This window comes from Bos mutus, chromosome 11 (genome assembly GCF_027580195.1).
Source record: "Bos mutus isolate GX-2022 chromosome 11, NWIPB_WYAK_1.1, whole genome shotgun sequence".
Lineage (NCBI taxonomy): Eukaryota > Metazoa > Chordata > Mammalia > Artiodactyla > Bovidae > Bos > Bos mutus.
Window position 1 is genome coordinate 2,543,401 of NC_091627.1, and position 25,750 is coordinate 2,569,150.

At 61.9% G+C, this 25,750-nt stretch overlaps 1 protein-coding gene and 1 non-coding gene across 5 annotated transcripts; both read left to right on the forward strand.

The window, feature by feature from the left end:
- The first annotated feature begins 276 nt into the window (after positions 1 to 276).
- MYMK (myomaker, myoblast fusion factor) lies at positions 277 to 19,910 on the forward strand. 4 transcript variants are annotated; one of them, XM_070378697.1, is made up of 8 exons: positions 277 to 1,178; positions 2,023 to 2,814; positions 2,941 to 3,009; positions 6,940 to 8,373; positions 11,911 to 12,025; positions 12,243 to 12,391; positions 14,835 to 14,951; positions 15,529 to 19,910. In XM_070378697.1, exons 4-8 carry the CDS (start codon positions 8,239 to 8,241, stop codon positions 15,676 to 15,678), a joined length of 666 nt encoding a protein of 221 aa, XP_070234798.1. In that variant the 5' UTR covers positions 277 to 1,178; positions 2,023 to 2,814; positions 2,941 to 3,009; positions 6,940 to 8,238; the 3' UTR covers positions 15,679 to 19,910. The 4 variants fall into 4 exon arrangements, with proteins under 4 accessions (XP_070234798.1, XP_070234797.1, XP_070234799.1 ...); XM_070378696.1 differs by having other exon boundaries at positions 2,023 to 8,373; XM_070378698.1 differs by lacking the exons at positions 2,023 to 2,814; positions 2,941 to 3,009.
- Positions 19,911 to 24,940: 5,030 nt separating this feature from the next.
- Positions 24,941 to 25,012, forward strand: TRNAC-GCA (transfer RNA cysteine (anticodon GCA)). Its single transcript has one exon. It is a non-coding gene; the product is annotated as a tRNA-Cys (tRNA).
- The last annotated feature ends 738 nt before the right edge of the window (positions 25,013 to 25,750 follow it).

The window sequence follows — 25,750 nt, forward strand, 5'->3', positions numbered from 1 at the left end:
GCCGGCAGGCCCGGCGCACACTTTAACCCGCTCCGCGCCTCTGGAGCACAGCCAGGCCGGCCCAGCTGCCTGCCGCCCGCCGCCGCTGTGAGTGGAGAGGCCGCCGGCCCGGGGACACCACGCGGGACCGTGTGTCTAGGTGTCCAGACAGAGTGGCCGCTGGCCCAGGGTCACAGGGGAGCTCGGTGGGGAGGGTGGGGGAGCAGAACTGAGCCCCAGGCTCTGTCCGTTGGATGCCTGCCTCCCTGGGGGGCGGGGTGGGGGGGCGATGCCGTCTCTGCCCCTCCCCAGAATGGATCCTAGGTGTGTGATACGGCCATCTGATGGCTGGCGCTTACAGATGGTGAGGCTGGGGTCGGGAGGGGACACCAGGCTCTGTGGTCACCCAGCCAGGCTTGGAGATGTTTCTCCTGAGCAGCGGAGGGACTGACCGAGACCCAGCGCAGGCCCCAGCCAAGGGTCCGGGGACGGGACAGGAGGGCTCGCGGCCCGCGGACCAGACAGCTAGCATGGCCGGAGCCAGCGGTGGGGGGGAGGAGCGCAGAGCTTTACAGATGTTCACACCAGCTTGGCAGGGCACACGGCCTGGCTGGGCGCGCGCCAGCTGGGCAGCCCCTGGCAGGCCGGCGTGGGGCTCCAGCCTGCGTTCCTGCTGAGTCAGAGCGTGGAGCAGAGCACGGAGCCAGCAGCACGCACTCCAGCCGCACCCCCCTCCCTCCCCGGCACCCAGGGGGCACCCCAGACACTGCAAGTCGCCCCGGAAGCAGGCCAGGCCCCCGCCCCACACACCAGGCCCTCCGGAGCCCGGCACACAGGGACACCTCCACACACGGTGGGCGTGGAAGGGGGCGACCCCGGACACTGCAGCCATCCCCGGCCTCTGTGCTGCAGATGGCTCACAGTGGCGCCTGGAGGGCCCTCCCCCTCCTGCGTCCTCCCTGCCGGAAGGAACTGCGGCAAGCTCCTCCAGGCCGAGAACCATTCCACCCCTGGGGAAGCTCTGCCACCAGCAGGAGCGGCGGGGGAGGAGAGCCAGCAACCGCGCCCGCTGCCCTGCCACCGTCCTGTCCCTCCTGCCTGAGTCCTTTCTGCCTGCCGAGAGCTAAGAGCTCCCCATTTTACAGACGGAGAAACTGAGGCTCCGAGACCGCCCAGGGACGCCCAGGCTCGCATGTCTGGTAAGCAGCACAGCCCAGCCCCCTGGTGAGCACATCCCCGCCATGGCAGGCTCTTGGATCGGGTTCATCCTCTCCAGACTCTGGGAAGGCAGGTCTTATCCATCTCTGGTTTTTTTCCCCTGGGGCCCCTGGGATGTTCAGTGGAACCCAGGCCCACACTGCCCCCTGTTGGCACACTGGATAGCAGACACGATGGGACCCGTCACACAGCACTGGTGAGCGTGCACACGCACACACGTGCAAACGTGTGTGCACATCCATGCACACGTATGTGCACACACATACAGGGGCACACACTCACCGACCCCCTCACAGGCACCCTGCTGATCACTCTCGCACGCTGGGGCCTCTGCCTGCCCCACCCCGTCCCTCCAGCCAAGCACCAGTGCTCTGCATCCCCAGTCAGAGTCCCCAGCTCTCCGGACACAGCTGGATTCGCGTCCAGCCAGAGCCAGAGTGACTAATGGTTTCCCGTGGGAGGGACCCTACAGCCAGCCGGCGCAAACGCCCCAGCACCTTCTCTTTGCTCAGTGGGACAGCGCCCGGGAGGCAGGATGCCACCCTGGCTCTGGGACCTCCAGCAGGTGTGTGACCTGGGCTGGCCCCCCATCCATCCCCACCCCACCCTCAACCTCCAGGAGCTGGCCAGGGCTCCCCCTCCCAAAGGGACACCAGCCTTCCCCCAGACTCCAGACCCACAGGGAGCTATGACCACGGCTTGGTCCGCTGGTGGTCTGGGGGAAGGCCCGGGGCCCTAAAAACCCTAAGAATTGCGGGGGGTGTTTGGTGATAAAGAATCAAGCACAGCCAGGAAGCACGACCGAAGGCCTTGTCCTGTGCCCAGCGCAGAGCTGCCGTGGGTTCCGCAGAACCGGTCAGGCCGGGCTTCCTGGTCCTCACGTGCCCTCTGGGCCCACCTCGTGGGGCTGCAGCCAGACCTGGATGGTAGATCCACAGGATCTGAGTGTTGGCGACCAGAGCAGCAGCCCAGGCTCAGAAGAGGCCACGCCTGGGGTCCATACTCTGCCGTCACCGTTGCTGAAGGTTTAATCGCATCATCTTAGAATTTGTGCTCTGGGGTGACATTGCATGGGGCGATGGAGCCTCTGCCGGGGGGCCGCCCACCCCTCGTGCCTCTCAGGTCTGCCTCGTGCCCCCTGGGGAGCCAGGCTGAGGCGGAGTCTCTGGTGGAGTCCCAAGCGCTCACGCCACGACCTCCCTGGGCCCAGCGGAGCGCAACGTTAAGAGGGAACGGCCCTGGAAGAAAGAGGAAGCTTTGACCTGTTGGTGAATGAGGGGCTGCCCGTTTCGCACTGAGCCCCAGGTCACCCTCAGCTCACCCCAAGCTCACCCGGGGGCCCTTGGAATTGCTGTTTCCCAGCCCTGACGATGCCCAGGGCTCCCTGGGGTGTCACAGAAAGAAGTGGCTTGGAGCCCCCATCTTGGTTCCTGCCATCCCCTCCCTGGAGCCCTTGTTCACACCCATCTGGATGTTCCCGGCCCTCCAGATGATCTCCTGAGCACACCTCCTCCAGGAAGCCCACCCGGCAGCAGCCCAGCACTTTGATCAGGCTTTCCGACCCGTGGCTGGGACTCAGTGCATCCCTGGCACCTACCAGGGCCCAGCACACAGAAGGTGCTCAGCGCGTGGAAGGGCAGATTTGTCTGGCAGCCCCTGACGTTTGGGGTGAGGGGGAGGTGTCCCTACCACTCTCTGTGTAGCCCTGGCTTGAGATGCTCTGGACACCTGGGTTTTTTTTAGAGATTTTTCACCAGACCTGGATTTCTGAAGAACTTGGAAACAGGAAAACGTGCACATTTCTGTGGGAAGGTGAGGTGAAGCGTGGAACAAGGCGGAAGGAGAGGAGCCTGCTCAGGGGAGGGATGGGTCAGGGAGGAGGAGGCGCACAGTGGGCCAGGGGTGACCGGCTTGGCGGTCCTGGTGGTTGGACAGTCACGCTGGGAGCTGGGCCCTGTCCTGTACAGCCAAGTGTCCAAAACAGAGCTCTGAAGGTGGGGGACCAGGGCCAGAGATCCTGCGAGGGGGTCCTCAACTCTGGCACCCAGAGGCCCGCCAACGTGGCCTGGAGGACCCCCACCCTTCCCCGCCACGTCCTGCTGCCCACCCAGAGCCTGGAGCACCCTGGGCCACTTCTGACAGCGGAGCCCTTCTTCCCAACGGGGACCGGGCCACCAAGGGCCGCTGTGGTCAGTTTGGAAGTGGTGGGCCAGGACCGGAAGAGAACCAGGCCCCAGCAGAGGCCCCAGCGGCCGACCCCACCCCCAGAGCTCTCCGCCCAGCCCAAGGCAGGCCCAGCTTTCTCTGCTCTGGATCTTCCCGCTCCGGGAGAACCCTCCTCCACAGACCACTGTGGGTCAGCAGCACACGTGTGTGTCAGTCGCTCAGTCGCATCCGACTCTTCGCGACCCCACGGACTCTATTCCACCAGGCTCCTCTGTCCATGGGGTTCTCCAGGCAAGAATACCGGAGTGGGTTGCCATGCCCTACTCCAGAAGGTCTGCTCCCACCCAGGGATCGAACCCGGGTCTCCCACCTTGCAGGCGGATTCTTTACCATCTGAGCCACCGGGGAAGCCCCAGGGATCAGTGGGCTGGACCAGAGCTCTCCTCCTCCCTCCTTCCCAGCACTGACGTTTTCTGTTAGGCCAAGTCCTGACGTTCAACCGGGAGCCTCTATATGTAGGCCTCCTCGCTCTTAAAATCCACAAGAAAGAGGTTCCCTTGTCCCCAGATCTGAGAGAAGGATGGGGCCCTGGGGGGCCCTGGCACGACTGGGGCGTTAGCTCTCCACTGCAGCTCCAGGGACAGCCCACCGCCAGGCCAAGGGGCTGGGCGGGACCTGCGTCCTTGGGCTCCTGGCTTACACAGCCCGCCCCGATGTGCAGGAGCCCCCCAGGAAGGCCAGGTGCCCAGGAGCTCCGTCCCATCTCAGCCTCACTCTCCCCTCTGCACAGAGAGGCGGACCCAGTGAGCAGCCACAGTGGGGGGTGGGGGCAGGGGATGACAAGCCTGTGTCCCCGTCCCAGCCCTGCTCCCAGCCCCCAGGTCCCTTGGGCAGCTGTCTCCGTGCATGGGTGCTGAGGTCCACCTTTCAGAAGAGAATCCCCCTGTAATGACCCACATCGGCTCTTCACTGCTTCTCGTGAACAGACACGCAGTGCTTCCTGGGCCAGCTGCTCCCAGAGCCCAGCGCACCTGCCCGTGATCACAGCGACCCTGTGGGACAGCAACGGGCGTCCCTTGCATCGGTGAGGAGACCGAGGCTCCAGGCCAGAGGGCACAGCAAGGCTGTGGAGCAAGGAGGGCAGAGCCCTCGCCTGGCTCACCCGGCAGCTGTGCAGGAGCTGGGGGCAGCGTGAGCGGCTCGCGTCCGGCCATCAGCCGGACACAGCGTGCCTGCTGTCACGGCACCGGTTATGGAGGTCTGGGCTGGCACTCCAGCCTGGGGGCCCCAACAGAGGGGTCAGGAGCATCAGTGCCCAGGGACGGGGCGGGGGGCGCCTCGGGGGATCCCTGCACCCAGAGCCAAGGCCTGCCGTGCTCAGAGGTGACCGGAGCTCTAGGCTGGGGCTTCAAATCATGGAGGACGCGAGTGCAGCAGCTGACCCTGCTCTGCAGGCCCAGCTGGGCAGACAGGCAGCTGTCCGGGAGGCGGGGGCCGTGTGGCATTCCGGGCATTTCAGCACCTCTATAAAACCTGAGCGGGGTGGGGGGGAGGGCGGGTCGGCTCCCCTCCCCGCTCCCCAGGCTGTTGCTGCCCAGTAAAGTGGCCCACCCCACCCAGACCCTGCTGGGTCTCACTGGCACCATCTGCTGGGAAGAGGGGGCATGCTGCCTGCGGTAGGGGTTGGGGGCCTCGGCCAGGATCAATGCCAGCCTCCTCCTCCTCTCTGAGCCTCAGTCTTCTCCTCTGTAAAATGGGGAGAGAGAGAGAGACGTCCAGCCACTGACACAGCCCAGAGGGACAAAATAGGAAGAGAGCTTGGCACACACCAGCGCTGAATGAATGTCTGTGTGCGTAAATGGTTTTCAAGATACACAGGGTGGCAGGGCTGAAAATGTGAGAGCTCCCCACCCCATCTCCAGGGGTCAGGCAGGACAGAGAGCTACACTGTGAATTCGGAGGCAACCCCTGGGGTGGGCACCCTGGCAGGAGGATCCAGGCATGCTGCCTCTGGGGTCTGCGTTGACCCCAGCACCAGCAGGTGAGGGTGGGGTGGTGGGGGGCGTATCAGAGGCCAGCTGGCAGGCAGAGCCCCGGGCAGCGGGGAGGACGGGGTGCCAGCTCACGTCTCTGCTGGCTCCGAGCCTGCCCAGCCTGAGCTGGGCTCCCAGCCCTATGCCTCCAAGGGCAGTGCCACCCCCAAGCAACCAGCCTGCTTCTTCTGCTCTGCACCCCCTCCCAGCTCCCCAGGCGGATCGCTGCCCCCGCACCAGTGAGAACGGAGGGTCATTCCAGCCCTGTTCAGAGCAGGAGGCCTTCCCCCAGGCCAGCTGGTCTGTCTCCAGCCACCAGGTCCCGGCTGGGAGCACACGCAGGCTGCACCCCGACCTCCGTTCTGTGCTCCGCCCCTCTCCTCAGAGGTGGTGAGGGGGTGGTCTTCCGCCCCAGCCCCTTGCCCCAGCCTGGCCACCTGTCTCCCTTCTTCAGGGCGGGCCCCTCCTCAGCCCCCTTCCTCCTTAATCGCTACAACACATGTGCAACTCCCCTGCCCCCCAGCCCCTCCCCCCTTCTCTTTTTCCCTTCCCCAAGCTCTCAGCCCTGGCCCTGGTTTACAGCTGCAAAAAAACACACACACACTCATGCACAAAACCAACTGTGGAATGTTTTCCCTCTTCCGAGTGGGGGGTTGTGGCCCCACAGAGCTCTGTCCTCGCACCCGACAACCAATCCATGTCCACACCGTGCGGGTTCTGCTCCTCCTGGAAGCCGGGGCTGGGGGGCAGAGGTGGTGACCAGCTCGCCGGGAGTCGCCTGCCTCTCACCCAGAGCCGCACACACGCACGCACGGCGGGCCTGGTTCTCCCATTTGGAGCAGCACAGGGCTCCTAGGCGCCAGGCTGAAGCACGCTGCCTGCCTCCCCCAACTTTGATTCATTCCTTTCACAGAGTCATTCATCCAGCCAGTGTCTGCTGACCACCCACCACGTGCCAGGCTCTGCCCGGGGCTTGGGCGGGGAGCCGGCCAACCAAGCCCCGGGCACACAACCCGAGCAGCTCCGCACAGAGGCGCGGGTGCTCGGATGGGAGAGAGCAGCGTGTTGGGGCCCAGTGCAGAGCACTTCGGCTTACCTGTGCCGCGTGGCGAGCCTTCCCCACAGACTCAGAGGTGGAGGAAGTGTGCTCTTTCCAGGAGGGCAGGGAGGCCAGGAGGAGGTTCTGGGCACACAAGGGCGGCTGGGGGTGCTGAGGGGAGATGGCCCTGGGTTCTCCTGGAGACCTTGGACTTCACACTGAGGGTGTGGGTGCAGCTGAGCAGAAAAAGATGAGACCACATGTCCCAGGTAGGACTTTTCATTGCAGGCAGCAGAAACGGGCTCCAGCCAGCGTACCACAAAACAGAGAGTTTTCTGGAAAGGTGTGAGGGAGCTCCCAGGTGGAAGGAAAGGCGGAGCAAGTGCACCCCGAAGGCCAGGAACAAGCCGGCAGCCTCTCCTCGAGGTGCCGACTGGCGAGTGTAGGCACCCCTCAGCCTCGCCCCCCACCGACCTCCTGTTTTTCCCATTCTCCAAATTCCAGTTCCCAGGAGAACAAAATCCAGAGTAGCCACCCAGCGACCACAGGAACAAGCCACGTGACACAGGTGGGCGACTCCCAGGGACATTTCGGGACCGTGAAAGAACGCACCCGGCGTGCGTCCGTTTATCCAGGCCGAGACAGGTGTCCACAGAAGCCAGAACAGAGGCTGCCCCTGCTGGGGACTCAAGGACCGCGCTGGAGTGAAGGGGGCACTGGAGCCGTCGCACGGCACTTGGCAAATCCCACCAGACTGCGCGTTCTGAATCTGTGCGTTTTGCTGCGGTGACATCCTTACACCATGATGAAACGCAAAACGAGTAACGAAAGCTGTCCTTTTGCTGACAACAAGTAAATCAATCCAGCAGTCCTTCCAGGGAGAGAGTCAGCCTGGGTAACTCACACAGAGTTACCCAGGGGTAACTTGGCCAGAGGATGGGGGCCCTCTGCCAGGCAGTCCCCCCAGGCCTCTTCAAAAAGGGCAGAGTATCTCCTGAAGGCAGAGGAGCACTGAGAGGGCTGGCGGCGGCCTCGCCTCCGGGACCCTGATAGAGAAGTTCCTGGTCTGTGCACTTCAGGCTTGGATCAATGTAACCAAACAGAAAGGAATGTTAGTTTCATTCATTTAGTTACCAAGGAAACCTGTCTGGGGCGAGAGCAGGCGAGCAAGACCTGGACAGGGGCTGGTAAAACGTGAGACTTCGCTACAAGGCCCTTGTAGCGATTGGTGGTGTGGTTTGGCCACTGAGCTGTGTCCAGTTCTTACAACCCCGTGGACTGTAGCCCGCCAGGTTCCTCTGTCCGTGGGATTTCCCAGGCAAGAATACTGGAGTGGGCTGCCATTTCCTTCTCCAGGAGAACCGGCTAACCCTTGGGTTCTGCCACCTCTTGCCCCCCTGTGGACACGTGACTCAAGAAACAGCGTCTGTTCTTTCTCATTCTGGGCTCCCCAGAGCCCTGGGGAGGGGCCAGGGTGGAAAGTGGCTGGATGTTGGGGACTGTGCTCACGGGGGACTTTTCTCCAGAGCTGCTGCCTCAGAGAAGAGAAGTATGGTCTCCCTGAATCAACAGCTCTGACCTATCCCCCAAAAAAACCAGAGACGAGTGCTGATCACATGGTCCGTCAGCTGTCGGACCCTCCCCACAAGCTTCTCGACATGTGCGCGCCCATCCCTGCCTCCTTCAGGCCATTTAAGCCGCAGCTGCCGCTGGGGCCCCCACTGGAAGGAGCAGTCCATCTCCCTCTCTTCTCCCTGCCCTGGGGACCCCGGCAGCCGGCACCCCGCCCCTCCTCCCCAGCCCATGGGGACGCTCATGGCCAAACTGCTCCTGCCCACCATCAGCAGCCTGGCCTTCCTCCCCACGGTCAGCATCGCCGCCAAAAGGCGGTTCCACATGGAGGCCATGGTCTATCTCTTCACCACGTTCTTTCTGGCGGTAAGTCTGGGGGAGAGGACCCCCATCCCCCCAGAGCACCTTCCCAGGGACAGAGGACAGGGGCTGCCTTTTTACCACTTTCCTGTGCTGGGTGATGAAGAAAAGTGATGGGGGGTGAAAGAGCCCAGGAGAGAGGGCTGGGGGACCCCTTCGCCTCCCTGGACCCCAGCTTTCCCATCTGGGCCAGGAAGGCCCTCCAGGGCTGGTGTGAGTGAGACCAAGCCCACAGGGGCCAGGGACAGTCGGTCCAGGCCCGGCCCCTCCAAGCTTCCCCTTCTCTTATCACTGGCCGACCCCTCCAGGCGGCTCCGGGTCCGGCTCCCCACCCTGCTCCCTGGTACCCTGGGCCCCAAAGGGAGCTAGCAGGGCCCGGGGAGCGTGAGGAGCCAAGGAATCTGCCTCCAGGACACTGCAGCTGGCCTCGGCTCGGGACGGCCTGCTCACGTGCGCGCGTCTCCCCTTCGTGGGGCCTGCGCTTCTCTCTGGGCCCTTCTCGCTCTATTTATGCTTCTGGCTGCTGGCTCTCGGCTCCCGCTCCCTGCCCCCGCCCCCACCTCCCCGTGGGTCTCCCTCTGTTTCTCTTGCTGACTCCCTCTGGGCCTGCTTCTCTTTGTTTCTCCGCCTGTGTCTGGCTCCCTCTTGATTTCTGGAGCTGTACGCCCATGGAACAGACTCTCTTTCTAAGTCTCTGGGTCTCTCCCTCCCTGGCCTCGTCCTCCCCAGCCTCCATGCGTCTCTCTGGCCCTATGGATCCCTCCCGCTGGCTTCTGTCTAGCTGTCTGTCCACCTCCCTACCTATGTACTCTCTCTGTGATCCATCATCCACACAGATATGTGATCGGTCGCCTCTCCACCTGCCTGCTCAGCCATCCACACACCCACTCATCATCTCTCTACGCCTTACCCCCGTCCTGACCCCTTACCCCCGTCCCTCTGAAGCTCCTTCCACCACCCTCCCCAGTGGACCCCCGCGAGTGGCCCCGCTCTGACTCCCCAGCATACTCCATCAGTCCCAGCCTTGACTGAAGCCCAGCTCCCTGAGGCAGCATGCTCGGGGGAGGTGAGTGACCCGAGCTCTGTGCGAGAGGTGGCCTGCCCCCTGCCCCAGGCAGCTCGCTTCCCCAGCAGCAGCCCCTTCCTGCTTGTTCGCAGCATCTTGTCAACAGCCACTTCCCTCCCCCTTCTCAGGACCCTGGCTTGGGTGAGGGCCAGGAGGTCTGTCCCGCAGGTGGGAGACTGGGGCCAGGCAGGCAGGGGGCTTCTGTGCAGGGACAAGGGCCTGCAGCCAGGGAGAGGAGCCGAGGTCTTGTCCTCCAAGAGCCCACGATATGCCCGGCCCAGGAAACCATGGTCACCGCCGGGCCCCCCCGCCTCCCTGCCGGGGTGAGCTGGCCCCGCAGTTGCCTCCTAGGCCCGCTTCAGAGGCCAGCCCCACCTGCCCCGCCCGCCCCGCCCCGCCCCGCCCCGCCAGAGGGACAGGGCCAGCTGCCTCCGTGACGAATGTCCTCTGGCCACAAAGCCTCGCTCAGCCCCTTTCTCTGGAGCCCCGGAGGCACCATCACTTCCTTTGAATTCTGTGCTGGTGTACAGCCATCACCGTCTCCGCTCCTGCCTCCCACGTGGCATCTTCTGTGTCCCGACCAGAAGCTGGACAGCGCGCTGTGTGCTCAGCCGCGTGGGCTCCCCGGCCCACGCCACCCTGCGGGGCAGGGGCTCTGACCCCACTTGACAGAAGCCCCCGCCCTGGCCCCAGGGGCCATCAGCCGCCCCTCCGAGCTCAAGGCCAGGACCTAAGGCCATGCGTTCCCTGCCAGGCCCCCAGCCCCAAGCCCCACCCTCACCCCACCAGTGACACACGGAGCCACGTCCTGGCAGACGCAGAGGCCGAGTGCCCGCTGCCACACCTCCCTGCTCCTTGGCACGTGGTCCGTCCCCGAAGCTGACCTGCCCCACCTGTCCCGCAGCAGTGAACCACGGGCCCGGGGGGCAGGTCCCTTCCTGGGCCAGCTCTCCTCCAAACCGCTCCAAACCCCGCCTCCTTGACTCTGCGTTCACAGGCAAGCCTTTGGCCGAGGGCAAGCCAGCTCTGCTGAGAGCTGGGGTCACGGCTGGGACAAGGCAGACGGGAGCGAGGGCACAGCCCGCATCCAGAATTTCACAGCGATGAGGTCTTCCGCCCTACACAGTGACCCGTGCTATTACGGGTGCATTGAATACAAAAGAGATAGCCGACGATGGGCCTGGGTGGGGCTGGGGGAGAAGGGGACCCGTGTCACTCTCAGAGTCTGGCCCTGCCTGCCAGAGCCCTGCGGGGGAGCAAGCGTTCTCCTTCCTCTACCCTGGAGGGGTGAGCACCTTGATCAGGCCCCACCTGAAGCTTCTTCTCTTTCCTGTGCCCAACAGTCATATCCATCACCTGGCTCCTCCCCTTCAACCTTTTCTTTCCCTGTGTCTCTTCAAAGGGCACGGCACCCAAAGCTCAGCATGGTCCTGTGGTTAGGTCTGACCGGACAGACAGGAGCAGCACTCTCTCCTCCCCTGCTCTGGACACTATATCTCTGTTAATGCCGCCTCGATGCCCCTCAGCTTCAGGTTGCGGACAGCTGCAACCGGTGGAGGCTCTAAGCTGCCCTCACCTTGGCTCGATGCACAGGTGACCCAGGGCTCCCCCGACCGCAGCGCCCCTGGCGTCTCCAGACGGGGACTGCTCTCCTGCACGCCTCTCCATCCTGCTGAGCCGGGTTAACCAAGAGTCCGTTGTGCTGCTCCCCAAGCCTGTTTATGCCCTTGAGCTTGTCAAAATAATTACATCACGTAATTAAATATTGCTGAAAATGATGAAACGGGTACGCCAAAGGAGAGAGTTGTCCAGAAGTAAGTGGACGGCTTTGAGAATACTGGCACTCTGCTTTCGAAGCCGATGTTGAGAGACGACCGTAGGAGTCAGGCCAGGGGCTGAGAGGAGGACGCCGAGTTGGGTGGGTGTGGGGTTGGGGGGGGCATCTCTGCCATCGGCCCTCACTTCAGACAGAACCTGAGAGCCACCAGCCAGCCGTTCTCAAAATGGGTTCCCTTCTGGCAGCAGCCTGGGACCAGCCCGGGAGCCTCTTAAGAAAGCAAGCCTCCAGCCTCCACCCTGCCCTGCTGACAGGCCAACTCGCAGGCCAGGTCTGCGCCTGCGTCTTCACCAGCCCCCCCAACCCCGCCCCCAGGGCTCCAGAGACTCGGTGGTCAGAGGGGTCACTTGTGAGAGAGGAGGTCCCCACTCTGACCTGGGCAGAGCAGACTGGTACCCAAGGGAATAGGCTCTGGCCTCCGCTGAGCAGATGCTGAGGGAACGTGTAGATCATGTGGGACTCCCCACCTCAGTGGGGCTTTGGGGGACCCTATGGGAGAGCGGTTCAGAGCGCCCCCGTCTTTCAGGTGGGGAGACAGAGGCCTGGGGCCGTTCAGCGGCCCGCCCAAGGTGCTGGCTCGCAGGGCCTGGGGCCCCGGCACCCTCGCCTCCCTGCTGACCCTCCGCCGTGGCTCCCGCAGCTCCACCACGCCTGCACTGGGCCCGGCCTGTCGCTGCTCTGCCTCCTGCGTCACGACATCCTGGAGTACTTCAGTGTCTACGGGACGGCCCTTAGCATGTGGGTCTCACTGATGGGTGAGTGGCCGCCGCCCGCAGCCCAGCCCTGCACGTGGGGGTCAGGATGCCCCACTGCCCGCCGTCCACCCAGGCCGGCCGCTGACAGCCCACCCCTCCGCTCCCCTGTGAGAAAGCACATGCAGGGTGTCAATGCCTCGACTCCCATCTTTCATAACCTTTTGAAACTGTGCGTCTAGAAAAGTCCCCTCACCTCACCCCGCTCTCTCCCCCGCAGCACTGGCCGACTTCGATGAGCCCAAGCGGTCGACTTTCGTGATGTTTGGCGTCCTGACCATCGCCGTGCGGATCTACCACGACCGCTGGGGCTACGGGGTGTACTCTGGCCCCATCGGCTCAGCCATCCTCATCATTGCAGCCAAGTGGGTGCGTACGTGCGAGCCTCAACGCTCGGGCCGCCTCCCCTGGCGGAGGCTCTTCCCTCTCGGGGTCTCAACCCACCTCCCATCTCACGGGTCGGCAGGCTGGACACGGGGCCTCAGCTAACACGCAGGAAGTGACCGTCGGCCGCCCCTGCCTTGGGGACCCAGTTTGTATCATGTCTGGACTCACCAGCTCTGGATCTGACCCAAGTTACTTAATCTCTCTGCCTCATTTTCCGTATCTGTAAAACAGGTGTTACAGTTCAGTATCTGCTTCACAGGGGTCGGTTCAAAGATTAACTGAGATAATGCACCTTAAGGACTGGCACAGAGCCTGGCTTCTAGTATGCTCAACAAATAGGAGCTGCTATTATAGTCATTGTTATCATTATTATTTAAGAGAATGGCTGGTTTAGAGATGCAACGTCAATTGGAAATGGCCTGGGTTAATCTGGGAAGACTTCCTGGAGGGGGTGAGCCTTGAGCCTGGTTCCAGTGAAAAGGGAGGCTGTAGTGTGAGGTCGACAGGAAGACGGGACCACTCGTGAGCGCCCAAGAGGCCTGAGCCACAGTTTCCAACACCTATGGCCCTTCGCTGGGCACACAGGGATCTAGCGCTCACAAGGCCTTTTACATACAGTCCCCAGGCCTCCCCACCCCAAGGCCCTCCTGGCTGCAAGGGCCGAAACCCACTCAAACTAGTCCAAGTGAAAGAGGGATGCTTGGCAGAGTAGACCCAGGGTACTTCCTGGGCCACCCAGGGCAGGGTGGAGGAACTGCACCTCGAGGGGACCAGAACGCAGACCTGGGAAAGAGGTGGGGCTGGGCAGGAGGTGGGAAGCTGCCCACCGACCCACTGTGCAGTCTGGGGAGGGAAAATGAAGTCCTGGGGGTGAGCTTTCCAAACGCCGCCCTCCTCTCTGTGCCCAGAGAGTGGAGGATTTAGTTTGCCGTCTGGTTAGTGAAGAAAGCAAGGCTGGGAGGTCAGCGACTTAACAAGAAGTCACGGCAGGACAAGCGAGGCCAGGCTGTGACTCCTCACATCTCGGGGAAGCCAAGCTGGCCCCACGCTGACCCAGGAGGCCCTCGGAGAGGCAAGGGGAGGAAGCGCGCTGGGGTCTGACTTGTCTGGACCCGAGGAAGGGCCGCGTTAATTAACATTCTGGAATGCGTAAACACAGCTCCCCTCACTGATAATTCACTCCCTCCCTGGCAGGAAGTGGGATAAAGGCTCCTTGTTCTGCCCTGAAGGGTTGTCCCTCCTACAGAATCTTGACCCGTCTGGCTCTGGGCTGGATTCTAATTAGCTGGGAGTGCGGTCCCTTGCCCGTGTCCCTGTGAAGCCCCACGGGAACCCAGGCTGCCTGCCTCCCTCCATCTGGGGCTCAAATTGTGTTTTCTAGACCATTGAATGTGGAGTTTATTTTGGCTTTTCCAGGGCAGTTGTTTCCTGGAATGAGGGTGCATTTTTCTCCCGGAGCCTCGTCCCTTCTTGAGCAACGGTCAGGGAGAGGAAGTGCAGAGATGGGTGACCAGGCTTGGGGAGGGGCCAGGCCGGGCGCCCCCTGGGGCAGGGGCCTGGAGTCCAAAGGTGCTGGGCGGGCCGAAGGAGGCCTCCTGGGTCCCCAGGCGCCTACGCCCAGAGTCACACTGTCTGGCTGTGCCCACACACCACCTGCGACTTTGCAGGTCCTGAGTCCTCACCAGTGGTGGAAAATTCCAGAAAACTGAACACCGGATATCGGTGCGGAATTTATTTAGTGGCAAAACCAGCCCTGACCCAGCAGGAAGCTACTCACAGTCTCTGTGTGAGCCACTGGAGGTGGGGTGTCCACCACCCAGAGCGTGTGTGACGGCGGGTTCCCTTGCTGGAATCCGAAACGCCCTGCCAGCTGTAGCACTCGCGGTTCGGGTTCTCAGGACGCAGACCTGCTTCTTCTTCATCTGTTTAGCAAATGTGAACCCACGTCTCTAATTCCTACTTGAGTCTTACTCTAGGCAGCCCAGCTGAGGCATGGCCGTCTCACGTGCTGGGCAGGTTTGTCTAAGAAATGCTACGATGAGTCGGTCCACTCTGAAAGTGGCTAGAGGTCTCGCAGGGTCGGCCACACGCGCCCCACGCTCTCCTGCGGTCACGCTGGAGGGCGGGTCCCACACTGCCGACACCCCTTTGCTGGAGGACACCGCGCCACTGGTCTCCTCGGGTTGGGCACTTGCGAGGGTTTCTCCAAGAGGCAGACGGGGCAGGGGGTCCTTCTGGGGTCAAGGGCCCGAGGGCAGCCCCAGTCTGCCCACCCAGGCAGGGTCTCCTGTGGGTCCTGCAGCTACGGAGCCCAATGTGCCCGGGCCCCTCCCCGAGCCCTGTTCCCCGCCCCACCAAGGTTGCCCGGGGTGCGAGTGCCAACGGCTGGGGCCTAAGAATCTCCCTCTGGCCCCCGTCCCCGCAGCTGCAGCAGATGAAGGAGACGAGGCGCCTGTTTCCAGACAAGAGCGTGTACACCCACCAGATAGGCCCTGGCCTCTGCTTCGGGGCCCTGGCCCTCATGTTGCGCTTCTTCTTCGAGGTACTCTGGGAGGGTTGGGGAAGGAGCCCCCCACAAAGGCCATGGTCAGCCCCAACCTGCTTGGCCTGAGGCTGGATGGGGCCGCACCCCTCCAGGAGGCTCCAGCAGCACCCGACTCTTGCTGACACCAGCACCCCCGTTCAATCACAGCCTGGTCCTTCCCTGGCACCACCAGCATCTCCAGGGGCGGGGGGTACAGACAGCTTGCATTTGGTTGGTGCACAGCCCTGAAGGAGCCACACCTGGAGGAGGGGGGAAGAGGGGAAAGGGGGGAAGGCATGGTGGGAGGAGCCCCACCCCACCGGCAAAGCCCTGTGAGTCAGCACAGACCTGCGGTGGTCTAGGCGTGGAGGGCAAGACCACCGTGGGCTGGACAGTGACAGGAAGCCTCTTGGAGGGGACACTTGGCCAGACTCCCAGGGACGAGCTGGACGGCTGGGGAGGGGCCCGCTGACCCCGGCAGGTGCCAGGTCTCACCAGGCCCGAAGCCGAGGGCCCAGGGCAGGCAGGAACGGGTGGAGGAAGACGGGCCTCGGGGCGGGGGCTGAGCGCAGACGGTCCCGTTCCGCCCCCGCAGGACTGGGACTACACGTACGTCCACAGCTTCTACCACTGTGCCCTGGCCATGTCCTTCACCCTGCTGCTGCCCAAGGTCAACAAGAAGGCCGGAAGTGCAGGGCCCCCTGCCAAGCTGGACTGCTCCACCCTCTGCTGTGCCTGCATCTGACCGTGCGTCCCGGCTCTGAGCCCCGCCCTGCCCTGTCCCCGGCCTGCTGAGAGCGCCCCGTCCTGCCCGACCTGAAGGAACATCCCTCCTCGGAGCCTGAGGCCTCTCCAGGGATTCGGGAAGCACAGGCCGGGCGCTTCTTGAGAATCCACGTATTAGGTTTGTACTGGGTGCTAAGCACCACACTGGAAAGAAAAGAATTTTCTCCCTTCTCCTAGGCCAAGGTCCTGGCAGATGGGAGTATCTGCAGAGCCCCGGAGCCAGCGTCTGTCCACCCCTCACCCCGCCCAGTCCCAGCGACAAGGGGCCTGCCCGCCGCCCCCGGCCAGGTGCTTCCCACGTCACCTGCCACCTGCTTTCTCTTGGCAACCAGTCTCCCCATTCCTGACCCGTGCCCTCAGGCTCAGCGCGCCAGGGTCAGCCAGGCTCCTCTGGCCCTGGCCCAGGCCTGCCTGTCCCTTGCTGCCCTTCCTGCCAGGCCCCTGAATCAAGCCATCTCCATGTCCTGTTCACCCTCATCATTTCATCAAAGCAAGTCTGAATAGATGACAAGTTCAAGGCCCAGATGTACCCTACTTTGATGGGGAGAGAAGGTTGGAAAGTGATGTAGGGTTAAGATTATAGTATGAAAGTCACTCAGTCATGTCCGACTCCGCAACCCCATGGACTGTACTGCCCGGCTCCTCTGTCCATGGGATTCTTCGGGCCCAGAGCTCGAGATGGCAGCGCTGACCTCAGCCCATGGTCCCCGGGGCCTGGCACCACTCCAGGCACCTCGCTCTGGAGTGCCCTCAGGGCTTTCGAGATCCCACCCAGGTTGGGAAGGTGGGCCCGGGTCCGGAACCCCAAGCGAGACCGCCAGGCCCCCAGGCTGGCCCCATGGGGCAGGGCTCGCCCCCGTGTGCGGAGGTCAGCCGGCTCCCGTCCAGGGCCCGCGGGCACCACCCGGCAGTGGGGGCGGGAGCCGGCTGCCCAGACATCACCTCACAAAGCTGAGGCTCCCAGCTTCCCGAATGATCTGGGCACATCCGTCAGGCAGGAAGTTACCTACACCTGTCTGGGGCCTGTTTGTGTTTCCAGACGTGCAGCTACCCACGTCTGCACCCACCACATGGGGCAGCCCCTGGCGTGTCCTCAAGTCACCCCGGCCATGCTTCAGGGGCCGGGAGAGAGCTGGCACCGAGGGTGGGGGACCAGGCGGACCCCGCAGCCCGGCCCCTGTGTGTCTGCAGGCCCCCTTGACTGCCCAGGGGTCCCGCATCCTGGGGGCCTGGACACCCGCAGCCCGGCCCTGGCCCCACCCCTTTCTGTCTCCACAGTCCGCTAGCGACAAAGCGGCCCGCCCGCACTCAGGGTCCTCGCCAAGCCTCGTGGGGCGAGAGCTAGCTCATTGCAGCTCCAGGGCCATCAGCCAGACGCGTCCCCACAGGCGGGCACAGACACATCAGGGCCCCGGCCCAGGGGCGGGCAGGTAACGCCTTGATCAGCCTCGGGCCTTGTTGTGGGGGTGTGAGCACACATGTGCACACACAGACACACACACACACCTGAAGAGACTTCAGGTGTGCCCCTCGGGTCCCGTCTCCCAGTTCCACAGCGGGAGACTCACGGCTCAGCACCAGGTGGTGAGGACAGACTCTGGGGGCTGCGCGGGTGGAGGGCAGCCGGGCAGCATCACTCCATAAATCTGCAAGGTGGCTGGCCTCTGCCCACCGCCTCCTGCCATCCCCCAACCATCCCCCCAACCCATCACCTCCCACCCAGCCCCCCCTCAGGCCCCCCCAGCGAGCACGCCCCGGCTCCCAGCCCCGCGGCAGTGCAGTGCCTGGAAAGTTGGAGGCCCCAGCCTGCTCCCGAGCAGGGAGGAGGCAGGGGCCTGCCAGGCGCGTAGGGGCTGCACCCACAGGCTGCTCACTGCGGCTGCCCTGATTTATGAGGCCGTCTGGGAGCCCGGCCAAGTCTGTAAGTCATGGACAATTAGGAGGCGCGCTCCAGGCCTCAGCCCTGTCTGCCTCTCGGGCTCCAGGCCCGACTGCGCCCCTCCTGCGCCCCGCTGGCCCCCATGGAGACCCCCTCGGAGGGTCCCAGGGGCGGGTCCTGAGCCCACTTTGCAGATGAGGACCCTGACGGCCGGGGAGGCGGCAGCTGGCCCTCATCCCTTGGGCACGGACCACTGATCTGGTGACAGTGCCCAGGGTCTTGCCAGACGTCCCAGAGGCGTCTTCCTCTGGCTTGAAGGAACACTTTGGCATCTTGTGGGGCGGAGGGGTCTACCCAAGGGTCAGAGGGGAGTGCCCAGGAAGGGGACCTGGAAGAGAGGCAGCCCCCCCAACACCCCAAGACTGACAAGGGCCAAGTGCAATGGCCTTCGGGCTCCAGCACCTCCAGTCGCAGTGTCAGGGAGTCCTGGGGTCTTCAGGTCCCTGGAATCTGAGACTCGGGCCCCTGGTGCAGGGAGCGCCCCCACCCCAGGCCATCCCGGGCCACCCTGGGCTCCAGACAGGACTGCCCCTCCCACCCAGCCCCGAGGCAGGGAGGACTGGGGTCCCCGAGTCCTGGGATATCCAACAGTGAGTGCCTGAAAATGTCCTCCGAGATGTCACTGGACGCCTCGAGTGGTGGCGTGCCACGGAACTCGCTTTGACAGTGGAGATGTTCACCCAGCCCGGGCAGCGTCCGCCTGACGCACAGGCCCGTGAGCCTCTCAAACGTGCCTGGCAGAGCTGGCTCTTTAAATGTCAGCTGAGTCTAATTGATCTGAATGTCAATAGCCACATGGGTAGGGTTGCAGATAAAATACAGGATGCCTGGTTCTATTTGAATTTCAGATAACAGATAATTATCTTGCCTCAGTGTGTCTTAAATTTAGAGCACGCTTGCAGGAGACCTACTTAAAAATGATTCTATTCCTCTGAAATTTAAATGTAACCCAATGTCCTGTGTTTTATCCAGCCCCCATGGCTAGCAGCTCCCCACAGGGTAAGGCATCTGCAAAAAACAAAAGGATAGGCATCTCCCTGGACACGTGGGTTTGGGTGCCCAGGATTCAACCAGGCGACACAGGCAGGGAGGCTGCAGTGCCCAGCGCAGGCAAGGCGGGGGCTGGGCGGGGCAGGGGCTGGGCGGGTACAGGCCCACACTGGCCTCTCGGGGCCTGGGCTCGGCTTCCAGACCCTGCAGAGTAGTCGATGCCCTGGCCGAGCACACGCGTGCCCCAGGCCCATGCACACAGCCCCCTTTCCCCAGCACACTCGGAGCCCTGTTGCGGGAGGAGGAGGGGGGCACGGCGCACACCTCGGACGGCCCAAACGGAGAAGAATTATAAACATTCGCAACAATGTAGACAAAACAGTCTATTGTAGGGGCCCCTCCGCCTCCCCCCAAGCTGGGGCGAGGTGGGCATGGTGTGGGGAGGGCTCGGGCCCCGCCAGGGCGTCCTCTGTTTGCACAAGCGGAGGTGTTTTCGTCTGAGGGCAGTCTGCACGCTGTGGCCTTTGTCCCGTCTGCTACTGAGATTTCCTGTCTCTGCTCTTCTCTTCCCCAGCAAGACCATCTGAAACCCAAAACTTTTATTGCCCCTTTTAAAAAAGGGCTTTACGCCATCTCCTGCATCCCGGTCTGTTCCTCCTCCTCCTGCTCGGGCTGCTGCGATTGTAGTTAGGGGAGGCCTGCTGGGTGCCGGTGCTGTGGCAGGAATTCGCCCTGGTCTTCCCTGCAGGGTCTTGGCGGCAGGAGCTGCAGGGAGGAGGGCCAGGTATGTGGGCAGGACGATTCTGCAGAGTCGGCAGGAAGCCCCGGGGTATAAAACTCAGGCCTGCAGCTTAGTTGGTTAGCACAGCGGCGAGCTGAGAGCCGCGGTCCGCAGAGACGCACGGCACATGCCCCCCGGGGACCTGGCCACCCCCCTCGCGGCTCTGTGCTCTTCCCATCCCTGCACCCGCTGTCCCCACCACTGGGAGCGGCAGCCTCTCCCCGCCCGGCTCTCGGGCCCATGAGGGTGAATTAGGTCAGAGGCTGGCTGGACTGAAGAAGTCTCGGGAATAAAGGGAAGGAGGCAGGAGCAGGAGGCGGGAGGTGGGAGCTGGGGGTGTGGGGAGGCAGTCAGGGTCCCCCCTGTAGTTTCCCCACTGCGTCCCCACGCAGGCTCGCCGAGTCCCCTGGGTCCTCTCCCCCGCAATTTGTTCATTTGTAGTAGCCCTCACTTCTCTGGGTTTTGCTGAGATTAAACGAGATCGTTGAATACAGAGCAGTGGCGAGCATCTCTTTAAACGTCACCGTTTAGTGGTCATCGTCACTTTCATCATCCGTGGTCCTGTCAAGCAAAGGAGTCTCTAGAATATAAGTGAAGGATCCTGACCCTCAGGGGACATCCACCCCCACACACTCCCATTTGACAAGGAAACAAAATGCTCAAAACAAGCGTTTATTATGCATGAAGGGATTAAGCAAGGCAGGCTGCTCGGAAGAGGCAGGTTTGAGACCGAAACTAGAAAAGCAAGTGGATGGGACCACGTGGGCCTGCACACAACTGGCTCTCGGACCTCTCCGGTGATGGCTTCACAGTTCCGCACTCCGAGTCTAAGCGTCTCCCTGAGCTCCTGCACCCTTCCTGAGAGCGGTGAGAAAACCACTGCTGACCGGAAGGAGAGATGGTGCCAACAGCTGAGAGGGGAACGGTCCCTGCTCCCGTCGCTGGCGTGGGTGCCACGGAAATCGCTGAGACGCGTCCCGGGGGCTCCAAGGAGCGCCGGCCCGTTACGTCTCAGCACAGGAAGAATTCAGTGAGAGGCAAAGCGAGAGATCAGTGATTTAGGAGAACAGGACGCTTAGGAGGCTTCCTAGTGGGTGGGCGAGAGGGGGCCGCACTCCGAGAACTTAGTGGGCTGCAGTTTTATAATCAAAGGCAAAATGTGGAGGGGAGAAGACCGCCTTCTTCGTCTCTCTTGAGGAGACATCACGCTTGCGTCATCAGCTCCTCCTCCACGTCAGGCAGCAGGGTTTCCTTGTCCCCACATGGTCAAGCCAGGACCGTCACGGCACTGTGGAAATGAGCAGAAGGTGGTAACATGCGCTAAAAATGGCAGATGGCCTGAGGTTTCAGTGGAATGCCACCTTTCCCTTATACCCTTGTTCCCAGTGTGCCCCGCGGAGATGTCCTAGGAATCATTAACTCGCTGAGCTCCCGGGGCCAGATGTGGGGCTCACGCCACCATGGTTTTATGGTCCCGGGGCACGTCTCGTGCTTCCGCTGCACAGCTTCGTCGCTCGGCCAGTCAGCTTGGTTTTGTGGTCACGCGAACCTGCTTTCTTGAGTGATCATTAACTTCCACGGGTCTCCAGTACTTTTTTTCCTTTACTTGAAATCCCCTAGTGGGATTAACTATTTAACCACCCTCTACTCTGTCCCTAACACCAGGACTGGGCTTCCCTGGTGGCTTAGTAGTAAAGGATCCGCCTGCCAAGGCAGGAGACACAGGGCATGCGGTTCGATCCCTGGGTCGGAAAGATCCCCTGGAGAAGGAAACGGCAACCCACTCCGGTATTCTCGCCCGGAGGATCCCATGGACAGAGAAGCCTGGCGGGCTACAGTCCACGGGGTCGCAAAGAGTCGGACACAACTGAGCGCAAATCACCAGGACAAGAGAGGTGATTTCGTCTGGCGACTCAGGGTCCAGAGTTGGAGGAGGAAGCCGCTGCCCCGCATGGGCACCGAGTGGTCCCCCAGCCCCTCGCTTCCCCAGGAACCAGGCAACCTTCCAGCTCCCGCGTTCTAGCAGGGGCAGCAGAGCCAGGAATGAGAGGCCAGGGCTGGGGTCAGGAGCGTCCCTGCAGAGGGCGTGCTGTTCACTGACTTCAGGGAGACGGGGCAGAGCTCCAGGAAGAGGGTGAAAGGTCAAACAGGTACATCTGGGAACCGCAGGGTCTGAGTGGCCGTGGACGGCCGTGGGCAGGGCGAGGAGGAGAGTAGACGGGCTGGCTCCCAAGGGCCCAAAAGGCTCTGTGGGAGGACTTTAGGGGGTCAGGTCCCACTGCCGTAAGAAGGGGGTCAAAGCCCAGGGAAAACAACAGAGGCAACCGCCCAGCAGGAGGCCCCGGTGGGCCTGGCGAGGGCAGAGGAAGGGGGCGTGGGGGAGACGGCAGTCCCTGAAAGAGGGCAGGCAGTGCGTGCGCCAGGCTGGCCAACGCCCGCTGGTTCCCTGGCTGCCCCCAGGGAGGTGGGTCTGCATGCTCTGAGAGTCCGGGGAAGCCATCGGAAGCTTCTGGATGGCCTGGTTTTGTCAGGGAGCGTAGAGTCTCGGTCAGCCCCAGAGCCCTTGGCCCCTCGCCCTCCTGCATGATTGTGGGGAGGCAGGGAGAGAGGTGAGGACCGGCTGGCCCAGCGGGCAGCGGGTACCACCCATGCCAACGTCATGCCCGGAGGGGCCAGGAGGCATCTGAGACCCTCTGAAGTCTGAGAGCTCAGTTGGAGGGTCTGAATCCGCACCCAGCTCACACTTACCCAATGTGGGTCAGACCAGTAAACGGGCACCTCTTTCCATATCTGCTGTGGTGAGGGCTGGCTCACAGCTCCTGAAGAGCCCACGCTTGATAAACGGCTGGCCTGTGACCTCAGAGGCTTTAGCCTTGACCCCTTGCTGACTTGTCCTCGCCAAAGCAAGAGAAAGGGGAAGAGGCTGGCTTGGAGTGCCCACTCCCAGGGGCCATGCAACCTTAGGCAACCTTCAGCTCCCAGTACCTCCAGAAACAGGGGCCCCTGCTCATCCTGCTGGGGCTGTCCAATGGCACCTCCCCTGTGCCCCCCCGGCTCAGGACGGCCTGCAGAGGCACACAAGAGCCCCTTCCACCAGCAAAGGGGAGCCATGCTGTGGAGTGCCACCCACCTCAACGCATAGCGGAGAGGCAGAGCCGAGCGGTTCCACCCAGCCCTCTGGGAGCCAGGCCACAGCTGGAGAGACTCAGGGCCCAGGCCAGGAGGCAGCCAGAGGCAGCTGTGACCACCCCACGTTCAGGGCCAGTCTGGGGGAGCCATGGAGAAGGAAGTGGCCGGCGTGTGCCTGCAGCCACACACCCAGCCTGCCTGCCGCCTTGTCTCCCATCAGAGCAGCCAGGCCCCCGGCTCCTTCACTGGGAGCCTTTCGTTCTCCTCACGGGAGCCTGTTGGCCGAGAGCCCCAGGCGGAGCCAGGCGAGCGGGCAGCCATGGCCACATCTGGAAGAGGTTTGGCAGAGCCCCGGGCCCCCCGCGCCACAGCCGCCAGCCTCAGAGCTGCAGCTGATAAGCGCCCGCCGCCGGCTGGGACTCCAGGAACCTGCCAGGCCCAGACTCACAGCCCTGAGTCCAAGGGTGGGCGAGGGGGGCAGGGGCACGGGGCACTGTCTGCGCCAGTGCCAGAAATCGCATCACGGCAGGGCCCAAACAGCGACCAAGGTGGCTCCGCGGGCCAGCTCATCCCCGCTGCAAACGCCTGCTTTTCTGCATGAGGTTCCCAACGCCTGTGTCCTCGGGATGGGCGTCGTCACCCCCCGCGTCAGACTCCAAGGCCTGGAAGGGGCTTGCACACCTGTGATCGCCCCTTCGTCCCCACACATCTTGGCCATCCGCCTGCACAGACTGGCAGATGCGGATGGCTGTGTGTGGGTGTATCTGGGATCTCAGACCAAGAGGTCTGAGACTTAACCCCATCTGGCGTGGGGTCTCCCCATCCAGCCCGGACATCCCTGGGCTTCCTGTCGCCACGGAAGCCTCACTGAGAACCAACCAGCCAGGCCGCTGGGCGCTGCACTCTGCCGTGAGTGCTCAGGGCACTTGGCTGCTGGGTTCGTGGCCACATCTGTGCAGCGGTGACCCTCTCCAGCTTCCCAGGGGTCCCAGGGAGCCTCCTCCCTCCCCCCACCCCCGCCCACCGCCAAGTCTGGGGCATAACTGATCAAACTGGCAACCCTGGCAAACAAACCAGGGCAAGAATCAGAAAAGGAGCAGGAAGCGGAGGAGGCGGAAGGAGCCGAAGGACGAACGCAGCCCACACCTCGCCTGCCGGACGCTTGCCCGCACGGCTTTGTGTTAATACGAACTGACTCCTGGCCCCTCAAGCTCCGAGACAAGCCCTGAGATCTGCCTTGCTTTGATTTCCATGAAGATGTGTTCTTGATTCATTTGTGGACAAGGGGATTCTCAGGCTGTTTTACCGTGGTCATTACCGATTTCTGACTGGTCCTGAGTTCAGCCGATGCTTCAAAATGGGCTGTGGTCACTTTACGACCGAGGGTGTGTGGTCAGTTGCCCTGGGGGCCCTGGGGGAGCCTGGTCACACTCTGGAGGGGCCACAAGAGCTGGCGAACCCAGTGTTTCGCTCAGACCGCCTACGTCCTGACTCAGTGGTCGATGTCACTTGCTTGTGTCTGGTGGTCACTCCGTTGTGTCTGACTCTTTATGACCCTACGGCCTTTGTACCCGCCAGGCTCCTTTGTCCATGGGATTCTCCAGGGACGAATACTGGAGTGGGCTGCCATTCCTTCCCCAGGGGATCTTCCCAATCCAGGGACTGAGCTCGGGTGTCCTGCATTGCAGGCAGATTCTTTACTGCTGAGCCGCCGTTTAGAGGGTTTGTAAATCTCACGATCTGGGACACACAGCCTTTAGAACAAAGGATGCCAGAGCAGCTGGATGTCCACAGTCAGAAGCCTCACACCCTGTCCCAAAAATTAACCCAAAGAACCAGAAAGCTTCCAGCAGAAAACATAAGAGAAAGTCTTTGTGATCTTGGGTGAGGCAGAGATTTCTAAGATAGGACACCAAATGTGCAATCCATCCAAAAAACATCAATAAACTAGACTGTACAAAATTTAAAGCTTTTGCCCTTCAAAAGACATCATTCAGTCAGTTCAGTTTAGTTGCTCAGTCGTGTCTGACTCCTTGTGACCCCATGGACTGCAGCACGCCAGGGTTCCCTGTCCATCACCAACTTCCAGAGTGTACTCAAACTCATGTCCATTGAGTCAGTGATGCCATCCAACCATCTCATCCTCTGTCATCCCCTTCTCCTCCTGCCCTCAGTCTTTCCCAGCATCAGGGTCCTTTCAAATGAGTCAGCTCTTTGCACCAGGTGGCCAAAGTATTGGAGTTTCAGCTTCAACATCAGTCCTTCCAATGAACACCCAGGACTGATCTCCTTTAGGGTGGACGGGTTAGACCTCCTTGCAGTCCCAGGGACTCTCAAGAGTCTTCTACAACATATTTGAAGGACATATACAGAATGAGGGCTTCCCTGGTGGCTCAGATGGTAAAGTGTCTGCCTGCAATGCAGGAGACCCAGGTTCAATTCCTGGGTTGGGAAGATGCCCTGAGAAGGAAATGCAACCCACTCCAGTACTCTTGCCTGGAAAATTCCATGGACAGAGGAGCCTGGTAGGCTACAGTCCATGGGGTCATAAAGAGTCGGACACAGCTGAGCGACTTCACTCACTTCACTTTGTACACAATGAAGACCTTGTATCTAGAACACACAAATAAGCTTTTAAAACTCAGTGAGAAGACAGACAGCTGAAGAAAAAAAATGGGCAAAAGATTTTGACACTTCACCAAAGATTTATGAATGGCCCACAAGCATATGGAAAGATGCTCAACATCGAAAGTCAACAGGGAAACGCAAATCAAGCAACAGTGAGATACCACTGCACACGCACTAGGGTGGCTGTGGTCACAATGACGGCACTTCATGTGGACAGGGTCATCCGGTTTCCACAAGAGAGAGCCCGAGCACGACCACGAAGACCCGGTGCAACCAAAAATAAACTGGACTGTCGTGAGGGTTCCATTCACAAAAGCACTGGGTTTAATGTGGGTGGAATATGGCGTGGAACCTGCACGTCTAAACCCGTTTTTTGTGGCCTCTCCCTCTAGTTCTGCCAAATTCCGCTCCATAATGTATCTTGAGGTTTTGTCAGTAGGCACACTCAAAAGAAGAACAGTTCGATCTTCCCAATAAATTGATTTCTGTTTATTATTAAGCAAGGAATGAACGATCTTTCTTTTTGACTTACAGGGTGTTTTTCTTTTTTTTCCCCCAAGCCTT